Here is a 12,473-nt window from a genome sequence, read left to right on the forward strand (position 1 = left end):
TTCTATTTCATTTAGCTACAATAATCCCTTAGAAAAATACTATAAGACTAATGCACTGTCAGGAGTTCAAATTATTTCTCATTCTTGAAGATAAGGCACTGTTCACAACAAACAACAAGACTTATTTTTAAAAGGCTCAACTCCCACATCACCTCTGCTAAAGAAGCTCCAAGACCCTGCATGACACCAAGTGCCTTCAGCAGTGCACCTCTGATCTCAGCTCTCCCTGGCAGCCACAGTGCACAGGGATCTGCTCTTGCCCTGCCAGTATAAATTGCTATTGCTTTGATGTCAGTTCTTCTGAGGAGCATTAGCAGAGGAGTCTGGCACTGTTATTTACAAGCACTCCTTTTTGTGCCAAAAGCAGGTAATAACACAGGGCCAACTGCTGGTGTAGCAGTGCTGCAAAGAATTCTATCAAAGATCCTCTGAAACTCTGTCACATTCTGATCCAGCAACCACCACTGCAACACGCAACTCTGACCACTGCCAAGCCCCTCCAGGAAATCTTCCCTGACTGCACCCAGTTTGTCATTAGAGGGAAATGAACACTTAGCTTGACTGCAGACAGTTGCCTGTGTACTAAAGAATGAGACCCAAGGAAATCATCAATGCATATAAAACATTTTTCACTAATATAGTCAGAATTATTGTTTTCATCTTATTGAAGTTGAGTACAATATAAAACTTAACAACAACACAGCTGGAAAGCTGAAAAAGTCCATACAGTATTGAAGTCAAAACATCCCTTCTTGTATACTTAGCATGCATCCTAGGTACTGTAACTTCTTAACAATATTCAGCTGGGAAAAAGAAGGTAAAGGAACACAGAATTAAAAAGATAAAACTACATTTACATTAGCACAAAAATTACGCAGCCATGAGGGAAACCTTACCAATTATTTGGTGAGTGCTGTTCCATATAGGAACACACAGAACAGATCTTATGTGAAAGCCAGAAATTTGGTCAGCCTAAAATGTAGAAATGAGAGCTTCCATTAGTAGTGCTGTTATCATTTTTTAAAATCATAGTAATAGAAATGTCAAGGAGTAAGTTTACATTATAAATGTCATTTCATATGAATCAGCTCTCAGAAAAAAAATCTGCTGAAACTTCATCCACAGTAACCAAAAGTCATAAGGCTTATTCTAAAAATTGCCAAAGAATATACAAACATTGGCATCTTTGCCACATTGAGCTTGCACTATTTGACTCTGATTTGGCACTAAAGACAAACTATAACTGAGGCAATGTCCAGACAAATTTTGGATTACTTACACTAGTGGATTAGTAGAGAGAACTTTCACTGAACAAATTTGCCTTAGAAGGACCCTTCCCAGTTGTCAAACTGAAATCTGACTTAGCAAGGCAGCTGTAGAAGGAGGCTTACAGGAAATACACATTTTCAGAAGAAAGGTGAGAGTAAGTAGGGAATTGTGCAGAAGTGAAAGTTAGTAAAAAATGTAAGGATGCAGCCAAGCCCTAGATTTGAGATAACTGGTCCTTTTGTTCCAATGACAATTTACTGCCTCATTTATTGTTTTCTAGCTAATACAGTATACAACTTCACAATTTATTTTAAATTTCACTGATTCTCTCTTTTCTACAATTAATAAGCTTTATTCTTTAGTGTCACTGCTTTGAAATCTAGTGAACAGAAAACAGTTCAAAAGAGATCAGAGAGTGGAATGAGTCCACTCACAGAAGATCAGGAGATGTTCTCTTACTAAAACTGCCACTGCTACAGGCAATCTTTAATAGAAGAAAACTAAAAGACCAGCAATAATTCATATATGGGAAGGAGGATGGGATCACTGTGATGTCCTAGCTAGCAAAAGTTGTAACTCAGGTTTTAATTAGATTACTGCCTATTTGTAGATACTCAGAACTCATCACTGAAACTGGTGTGGAGTGCCACCTAAAATCCATGGGAATGGAGCAATAGTTGATTAAAATGTATGTCTTAAAATGAACTGCAAAATACTTTTGCATTAAATTCTTGATCAAGTTGAAAATTGAGCATCAACATTTGCAGATGAAAAGAAATGTTCTGAGAAAAAAATAAGAGATGATTTTCAACAGAAGTAGAGAACAGAATTTCTGTTCATAACTACAAATATATGTTTGATTCTATCTAAGTAATAAGGGATACTATGTTCCTCTTACTACTCTTGTCTGTAGAAATAATTGAGTAGAAAGACTGAATTTAAGAATTAAATTTTCATAGGAACCCATCAAAAGAAAATGATTATTGCCCTTTGTATAATTTTCTTTTTATACACTGGGTAGTGCCTCTGACTTGGAAAGAACTAACTGTGAAACAAATAAGAGACAGCTGAATTATTCAGGAGATGATATAATACAAGTACGATTGCAAACATCAAGGACTGGCGTTCTTTAAGTTAGCATATCTAAACACCCCAGGCATTAATTGTACTTCTTGCAATTCTGAACAGATTAACATCAATGCAGTTTTCTTTTATACTTCTACAGCAGGCCCCTTTTATTTTCTTGTTTCAAAAAATTCTGCTGGTTTGAGAGTTAATCCCTTTAATGACATGTGGAATAAAATTGGAACCAAGCAAACTCTCAACACGAAACACTTCCAAGAACATTTACTGTAGTAATATATTTTGGGAAGCTTTCTGACCAAGGCTGTGATTAATGTGCTGTCCAAGTGCTGGCCAAGTCCTCCACAGTAATGCTGGATTAGAATTCAGTGAAGATTTTGTCCTTCCACACACCTCTAACATTTATTTAGATGTTAAGTATACTTACATTTTTATCTGTAGCTACACCTTTCTAATAGGAAATGAATACCTTAAGATACACAAACAACTTGTATTGGGAGTGAATGTATCTTGAAGAAGTACCCAATCCAGGGTGTATTTGAGCAAATTAAACTGTTGGTTGGCTAAGTTAGATCACAAACAACATTTGTCTTTCTGGATAGCAGCTCTGCTCACACTCTGTCTGTGTACAGCCCAAGTCACCCTAACAGCTAACAACACTGGTGCTGCTAACACTGAACACCAACAAATTTTCAGCAATAAAAATCAGTTTGCATAAATATCATGGCTATCGATAGGGGAATCACTTATAAACAGCAAAAAAAAAAGAATCATGGACAAACTGCTCAAAGTTATACCCTAATTCAGTGATCTGTGTTTGCAGTATAAAACCATAGAAGACCAGAAGGACAACTTACTGAATAGAAAAAATAATACAAAATAAATATTCACATGTGTCACTGCCACTTTGATATAAAACCAAAATTTTTATATTAGTCATGATGCTCCAAAGTAATATCTAATTAATTCCATTTGTAAAAATCTCCCACCTCAGCATCAAAGCGGGGATCCTGATAGGCATCACTGATGTTCACTGGGAGACCTGTGGAAGCCACGAGTTCAGCAATGCTGTTGTTTATTAGCCAGTCTGAATAAGACGATTTTTCCACGCTGTCTTTGAAACTATCCAAATGCAGGGCAAGGGAAGAAAAGAATACAGTCAACATTAATTGCAAGTCCAGCATGTCATAAATGCACATTAATAGGAATAGCAGAACCATTCACAATTATTAATGGTTACCAAAAATTAACTATGAACAATAATTTGGTATTATTGAAATGGTACCTCAAAAATTCTCTCCTTTACATAACTCTTTCTGTTGAAAACAGCATTGGTGTCTGAAGTAAATAAAATATTTGATAGATTTCACCTATGAATCAACAGTGGATTATGTTCTAAGTTTCTGTAGGATACAGGATTGCTCATGAAAAGCAGACAGTTCTAAAAAATAATTTCTGTAGAGTTCCCTGAAAATATATACTTTTAAGAGTTTTTAAATTAATCTAATAATCTGTGACATTTTCAATTTTTATTTTCAGTAATTTTTCTGTCAAAATGACTTTTTAAAAAATTTCAGTATCTGAAATGCCATATCTGAATAGCTGAAGAAGGGATCATTAAATAAGTCTTAAATCAAAACTGCAAGTATATTACAGCAGGTAGAGATCTAAGTAGTCACACAAGACATGAAGGTTTCCTTTTTATTTTCCTGGTTGAGCTTCTGTCAGTTACCAAGGGGCTAGAGAGCTATCACTAAATGAGCATAAGACACTAAAATGATGGCCTCAACTCACCACACTCCACTGCAGCTTCTCAGAAAACTCAGTGTTTAACAGACCTTAAATTCCTCACGTCATACCTCACCTAATCAGCAGGAAAGTTCTCTTAGACTTATTTCAGGCAGGTACTTGACATTGGCAATGTCTGGCTACTCATGACTGAATAATAAAAAAGTGCCTGTTGTCTTAGTTTTGAGAAGAAAACTGGTAAATTATTAACACCTGAGAAACATTACTTAGGAAAAAGCTACTAAGAAGCTGTGGAGAAGACTACAATAGTTTGAGGCTTGAAGCATTCCTCATGAATGAAAGCAGCTGAACAGTAAAACCCTTGAAGATTCAATCAAAGTGAAAGGATTGATTTTTGTTGACTGCATTGATTTTCTGGAAACTAATTCAACTACTTCACTCATGTAAAAGAAAACTTAATATTCTTAAAAGACTATAAGTAAAAATAATAATGATTTACAGAAATCTAAAGAAATCCACTTTCATTTGGGGTAAGAATTTTGAGTTACTGTAATAAATATTACGTGTACACTTTGACAGAGACCTTTACATAAATATAATGGGTTTCAAGCTAAGTAAAAAAAATCACATTTATAATTTAACATTTAATTCATAATTTAATTTATTTCAAATACTCCAGAAGCAAAAAAATCTTTAAGGATAAGGATCTAATTTCAAATGCATCATTCCCAGTTCATAACTTATCTGAATGATATTATCATGTAAGTCACATACATCAGGACTGCATTATGGTTGTCAAGCATTTTAAGCAGCAAATTAATTCAAGTAAAAGAAACAAGATAACATTCATAAATAAGTTTTAAAAGTGGGTTCTATTATGTTCTCTCCATTCCTAACAAGCACTCTACCCATACTCCAGAAGACAGGCACATCATCCCAGGGACAGTAAAACAGCTGAGGGATTTCAGCACTTTCTCTGTGCCAGCCCAAGTGGGAAGGAGCACAGATATTTTTGACCACACAATTCATACTCTGGCCCAGGCAGGAGACTTGTCCACTGCCACTGGTACCCAGATTAGAGAGCTGTCATCTCAGCTACCTGCTGAAATGGAATCTCATCTGCCAGAACTGCTGCTTCTGTGCAGGAAAGGCACACTCCACAGCACATTCCATCAGGCTCATCTTGGTCTAGATCATACCAGAACTGAGCCCCCAAGGATTCTAACATTTATGTAACATTTTTTTCAAATTTTTTCAAATTTTTTCAAATTTTTTTTTTTTGGGGACTTGGCAAACTTGTACATCAAGAAGAAAATCGCTGGGAAAAACAAGAGCAGCAGTGTGCCAGTATGGATAATAAACAAACTTGATTGTGGTGTGTGATAAAAACTTGGAAACTGAACAGAGAAAGGCAACTGTGGCCTTGCAAGGTATTTCTTTACAAACAACAGCAAAGAAAATAAGTATGAGTATTTATTATGATATTTAGGCATTTAACAGGTGAGCTGTTATCATGCAGATTTATGGAGGGCAAAAGAAAAGCCATCTTCTAAAACTGTGTGAGAAAGTATATTAGGGCATGAAATGTTGTCTTAAGATCTTCTTTCTCATTTAGATAAAACATAATGAGAACTGTTCTCAGCCTAAAATGTCTTTGGATTTCAACTAAAATTTCAAAGAGATAATGTTTTTCTTAACTGCTGTAATGATGAAGAAACTCATCTTGCCATTTTTTTCCCCACATGAGAAGTCTCATGATTTTACATCAGTTACAGCTACAGAGTGCAGAATGAAAAGGGCAAAACTCACTAGGAAAATGCTCAAATGTCAAGGGCTCAAGGCATTGTTCTGTATTCTAAATAACCTTTATTTTTTCACAATAGTGCCAATAACTCAAGCTGTGCCTGTGCTAGATCCAAATGTGACATCATATCTGCAAGTCTAACCTTGGTCTTTGTAAAAGCAACTTCACTCTCCACAGGAGAAAATAATCACAGAAAAAGTGTTACATTTTTATATTAAAATGGACAGAAATAGAACTTTATGAATCTTATAACGACTAGCTACAAGGTTATGTGTTTATTCATGTCTTGGAATAAAGTTAAAATATTCTTGACTTGACTACAAGCAGAGCAGGCTACTACAAACTGCTTTGTGGCAACATGCTAATATAACTATGGTAACAAGAAATGAGCCAGCTTGGTTATCTTGATACCACTCTACATTGTTTTGACTAATCTGGCTACAGATCAAGTTTGAGAAAAACAGGAATAACAACCACATTCCTTGATTCATACTCCTGTCCCTGGAAAAAAGAAATGTATTTTCACCCCCTAGGAAAGACCAACTGCTACTCTTAGACTCTTTGTCAAAAGCAACTTGTGATTCCCAGATGAATCAACAGATTATTTATTCATTTTTAAATCTTCCTATTTTTTATTGCTTGTTTTCCATTTGCTTCACCATTCCCATATCAGGACATGGAAAGGAGATAGCTTCTACTCATATTTCTGTGTGGAACCCTGGACTCTGATGTGAGCTTGCACATCTTAGAAATCTTCTAACACTACCCATTTCTAATGATGCAAAATCAATCCATGAAAAGGTTTATCACCATGACAGCCATTTGATATGGAAAATTCTCCTTCAGAATCAGTATGAATTAATCTGCATAAAACCTGTGTGATAAACACTGAGCCCTGAAAGATGGAAGAAATGTTCTCACAATAGCCCTGAATCCTCATCCCCTCATTTATGTATATAGGACATTTTATATGAACTGCCACCAGTGGTGTAACCTTGCAGGGATTGATACAACAAAATCACGAAACAAAAATCTTTCTTTTACTACTTAAAATTGGCCCTTTAAGAGTGTTTACAGATCCTACTAAGCAAAACATATACTTCCATTTTGACTGGGCTCCCAAACAAGATTTAGTCACAGGAACACAGTTTCTGGGAAATACATATGCTCTGCGGTTTCTAGGCTCTCCAATTTGACAACAGCACAAATAACATTTTACTGGAAACCTCTCAACACAACTGTGGAAAGCAATTTTGTAAGAGATTAGCAATCTAAATTAATTTTGTAATTTTTACTTCTATATTAATCACACAAAACAACAATTTCGTGTTATCAATGAGTTCAACTGTAAAAAAATCAGTTTTCCCCAGTTTCTTATCTGAGACACTGATCCAATATTAGTGCATGTATACACACACAAACATACATAAATAAAAAAATATAGGCACATATATTTATTCAAGCAAGCCTCCATTTGAAGCAAGCAGGTGTCTTGTCTGAGTAAAAAAAAGTAGGCTCACACTCTTCAATCAAATCTACATAAAGTTCCATTAGAAAAGAAAATCTTGACCAAGCAAAACTTAAAACTATGTGAAAAATGTAGTGACCCATAACCACAGAAGACATGAGCACTAACCTGTTGTCAGTATCAGCACTGCATTTTGGAGATAACAATTCGAAAGATTTCGTGAATTTCACCACCTGTCACAAAAGAAGTAACTTAGGATTCCTGTTAAGATGAATAAACATCTAAGAAAACAGTAATGTAAGATTCCTCTGCTTAAACTGTATTTTTATCCAATAGTCTTAGGATGAAAGTACAAATCTCTATTCTCTCAATGGAGAATTCATGTTTAAAATACACCCTGTGGACAGTTCCCTAAAAATCAATATCAAATCAAGTGATATCTTTAGATTCCCTCAGAAAACTCTTTTCCACAAATATATATGCTTCCCTTTAAAGGCTTTTGGGACATGTATTATGGAGCTTTACTCAAACTTTAATTTTTTAATATAGGAAAATAAACAGAAAGGCAGCTTTGCATTACTAACTGCAACCAATCACACTTGAACAAATGTGTCAGGAGCATATAAGTGAAATGTCTTAGGAGTGGCAAAAAGTGACACAGAACAGAGGCCTTATTTTTGGATGTGTTCCCATCTTCACTTTGTTTCTGAATCATAAAAGCTTCCTGCACAATGTACAAATGACAGTATTTTAGACATGGTCAGACATTGAGTTACACTAAGGAGATCTATTTTTAAATATATGTTAACCCTCCAAACAGGAGAAACTCAGGAAAATAACTGTTTTGCCACTTGTAAAAATTACCAAGTGTGTAGTAAGATGCTATTCTCCTACTCCAAATTAACCTAAGATTTATGACCATCTAGAAAAAGTTTAAGATTTTTGTCCATATTTCACAATTTTGTCTAGAGGAATAAGAACTCATTGCTTGTGGTTTGGGAAAAGCCCCTCCAAGCTCAAAGGCAGAAATGGTACCAAGAGCAGAAAAATGAACTGCCACCCACAACTTCCTAACACAATGGACATTTCTGTGAAAAATAATAATCATATTATTCTTATAAACACAGTGACATTTCATAAGAATGTAGTAGAACTATATATTGGAATTATAAAATTGGGGAGGGCGTGGCTAAGGTAATCTAGAAAGAGAAAATTAACCAGAAACATTAAAATTCTATAGTAGAGAACATAAGTGAAATAAAAACTTTGATCTTGCTTTTAGGAAAGCTGGTATAATTTAGGCCATACACCATTGAAAGTTCTTAATTTTTATTAACTGAAATGAAATGTGAATCATATCTTTCCTCCAAGGAAAAGAATGGGGATTTTTTTCAGCCATACAAACAAATTTACAATTCTGTCTCTGACTTGTCAAAGCCCAGCAACAAATAATTAACTGCAGAACCAGTGAATACAAAAATAATATTTGGGTAGGAAAAAAAAAGATATTACAAACAATGTTTTATCCTTCAACTACTTCTCAAATCAGTGGAAAGGAGGGTAGCTTAAATTGAATAGCCTGAAAACACTGGAGGGAGCCACCAATATAAAGGCAGCCACTTAATTTATTACTAATACCAATACTCATAAAAACTTCAAATATGTTTTAAGAGGCTCTTATACCCTAAGAATATCAGTACTGCAAAGTCCCAGTGAAAGCCCCTGTCAAAACTGTCAAATACTTTCATACAGTTTACATCCATCTGTTCAACAGAGCTCTGCAATGAAATAATTATTCATGGGTCAAGTAGAGTAATTGCAAAAAACCAAAAATACTTCAATTATTCTGAAAGTTGGATTTCCATTTCACCTGCTCAATGCAAAAGCTTACTGCTATCACACTATAAGGATACTGGGATAGAGACACAACAGGGGGGTTGATGGAGTTTCAGCATGTACCTAACCTACATTTAGGAACAACACGCTGAAATTCACCTGCTGTTCTGTACTGACATATGGCATGCAGCTCTACTTACTGGTGACTCAATGTCTTCCAGGAGTAACACTGAGCACCGCTCACACTTCAGGAGAGTCTGGGCCCGATGCATAATTTTCTTGACAATTTTCTCTAAGTCAGTCTGTTCCTCAAAGAGGTCATTCACTACTTCCAGTAAAGCCTGTATACAAGGACAGAAAACTCTTGTATTGGTTGTAGAATTAATAAATACATGGAGCATTGCAAAGGAGGTGTTATATCTGGGATGGATTTTATATGAGTGATCCATTGAAATCTTCATTCAAAGAAAGTTCTTAATGACTGTGGCAACAAAATTGAAATGACTTTTTAATATTTTGTCAAGGAATAGCAGGTTCAACACTACCAGAGGTATTTCTACTGAAGTTTTGGACCTGTGATCCAAACTAACAAAAATATAATTCCCTGTCATTGCAGAAAAGATGATAAAAAAGAAGCCAACTATTATTAAAAACCTCTCAAAATTACCTTTTTGTTTCTTCAAAAAATAAAAGACCTCTCTGACAAGGGAATGACAGGGGAGCTGAGCATTATTTTCACTTCAGAGCCTCCTGTCCCAATGCATGCACAGCACCAGCAATCATGAGTGTGTATTCTATGGAGACATGCTGTCAAAACCCTGCACATATAGGGCTTTTTTTCCCCTGCTAAATTTTATAAAGATATATCCACATTATTTGCACATGAACTAAATATTAAAAATTCAGAATGGCAAAGGCTTGGGATGAGTAGAATTTTATGAGAGCTTGAATCTGTGCCTAGGTAACACTTTCTCCTGCACCGTCTGTGCCACAAATGCAATTGTTTCAGCACCACAAGATGTGGAGCTCACATCAGGAAGCCACAGCCACCACTACAAGTGGATTTCCCTCCCACACTCTCTGCTTGCTGCCTTGATCAAGACAGGGATCTTTTGAAAACACAAGTTTCTGAAATAGAACTGTCTGCTTAGCAAACACATATGCATAGCTGGAACCTGCAGGAACAAAAGACTAAATTTTGGTGTTGGTCCACTATACATTTTGCACTTACCCTGCTTCTGTCATATTCCTTCCTTGAAGCTGCAAATAGCTGGGCATTGGATATGGCAATCCCACAGAAGGGGAGGTACATCTGCATCACCTAGTATGGAAAGAAACTTGCAGTCATTAAAAACAACTGCAATTGTTTATAGCAATTTCTTACTAGTAAAGAGACCTAAACTTAGGGGACGCATCACAGGAAGGTCTCAGCTCACTCTTCAGCAGAGCACTAAACACAAAACAAAATTATCATGGCCAAGGCACATCAGATGCATGGTAAGAGATCAGATATCTAGGAAAGAACAAATACAATTAAGCTTACAGGTCCCAGAAGTCTGGGTCCACCACAATTTCTCTGAGAATCTGTGGATTCTCAACTCTATAAAATGTCTTCTGAAGACTATTTTAAATTACTGTAGACAGTACAGCTTCCCTAGAAAAATATTCTTTATTTCTCTGAACTGTTTTTTTTGTTCTGAGCTCAAGAAGCAAGTTTGAGTCACATTCCTGTTGAGGAATTCTACATCTGGAGTACATAGATTTTGGAGAATACCTGCACAGTGGAACACAGCACATTGATCCTACACTATTAGTCAGAAAACTGACTGTCTTCTCAAAGAAGGTTAAAACAAAAAGTTAAAAGAACATGCTTGAAAAACTGGGCCTTAATGTATCATCATACATTAAAAAAGATTGAAAAGGAGGGACTGGGAACATAGTTTGAGGTGCCCAAGATGATTTTAGGTTGGCTGTGTGAAGTTAGTAAACTGGACCAGCCAAACAGCTGAATACCTGTGGGACTGGCACTTCACAAGGATGACAATGGATCAAAGTACAAACCCAGCATTTTTAAGCGACACACTGGTAAGAAATCTGTAACATACTGTCACTCCTGAGTGGTTCCCAGGCTTAGGTCTGAGACTTATAGTAAATTTTACAGCTGCTGAATAGCCTTAACATTTTGTAAAGCCAGTGGAGTTGAGGCACTCTGCTGTTTACAGAGCCAAAAGAATGCTGCAGCAGCTAACCTTTCTTCACTTTGGTCTGTCTATTGTAAGAAATCCTGTCTGTGACAAATTTTGGCATTAAGAGAGTGGCATTTGTCTTTGAAATTCTATTTAATTAGAAAAATACTGCCAACCCAGAGACGTGGGCTATTGAGACTATCTGAGGAAAGAACCCAGAAGAACAGAAAGAGCAGCAACTGCTGTTATATTTTATCTACCTTGAGCATTCCACTGGTTCCATACCTGCTTAGTCTGTGTTTGAATAATGGTGAGCTTTTGGAAAGGATCCTCAGATCCTCTGCATTTTGCACCTTTACACCTGGCACTCTGTCACAGTAACTGCAGACTTCAAGGGTGCACACCTGTACTGCTAATTTGGAAACACCCTACTTTCATCCTTTTCCCATCACAGCAAATGACACTTTAGACTCTACAAACACTCACCTTTCTGAAAAGGCAGTAATTAAAATAGCCAACTATCACACCAGATCTACAGGACAGAGTACACAAAACGAAAAATAAAGTACAAATGGAAAAAACTGATAAGAGGGATTAATTTTTTTAATGGTCAGAGTTTCTCTGAGAGAATTTTGCATATTTCGGTTTAGCTTTTATTGCCAAATGAAACAAAAAACTTCGCTATCTATATTTTCTTGTAATAGTACTAAAATCCACAGCCAAGTAAGAGATGAGAGCAGAAAAAGTTAATTTAAGAAAAATCTGGCCTTTAATGAAATTTTGAATACCTTAATGAGACTGGATACATTTTTACTTAATAGGTAAATACTAGGATTTATCGTCTCCACACTGGAGTCTCTATTCCCAAAATTAATGTGGCCTTGTGACAAAGGAAAGCACAAGAGGAGCTTATGATCCTTCAGACATCACAAAACCAGGTAGCAAAAATGTATTTTTAGTGAAAAGAATATAAAACCTTGCAATATTGAAAACCACTGGTCTCTGGAACCCAAAGTCCAAGGTGCTGGATCTATACACAGAAATGAACATCCATAAAACACTGGTTTATGACATCTTA

At 35.9% G+C, this 12,473-nt stretch overlaps 1 protein-coding gene across 3 annotated transcripts in view; it reads right to left on the reverse strand.

Annotated features, from left to right (window-relative positions):
• PDE11A (phosphodiesterase 11A) overlaps nucleotides 1-12,473 on the reverse strand; it is a 110,230-nt gene that overhangs the window by 57,064 nt on the left and 40,693 nt on the right. For all 3 annotated transcript variants that reach the window (XM_059853185.1, XM_059853183.1, XM_059853184.1), the window contains exons 3-7: nucleotides 10,441-10,530; nucleotides 9,410-9,550; nucleotides 7,542-7,606; nucleotides 3,342-3,474; nucleotides 897-972 (exon numbers count right to left, since the gene is read on the reverse strand). In XM_059853185.1, the coding sequence (XP_059709168.1) occupies nucleotides 897-972; nucleotides 3,342-3,474; nucleotides 7,542-7,606; nucleotides 9,410-9,550; nucleotides 10,441-10,530 (505 nt within the window). The remainder of the gene's footprint in view (nucleotides 1-896; nucleotides 973-3,341; nucleotides 3,475-7,541; nucleotides 7,607-9,409; nucleotides 9,551-10,440; nucleotides 10,531-12,473) is intronic.

The sequence above is a fragment of the Haemorhous mexicanus genome, chromosome 8 (genome assembly GCF_027477595.1).
Source record: "Haemorhous mexicanus isolate bHaeMex1 chromosome 8, bHaeMex1.pri, whole genome shotgun sequence".
NCBI lineage: Eukaryota > Metazoa > Chordata > Aves > Passeriformes > Fringillidae > Haemorhous > Haemorhous mexicanus.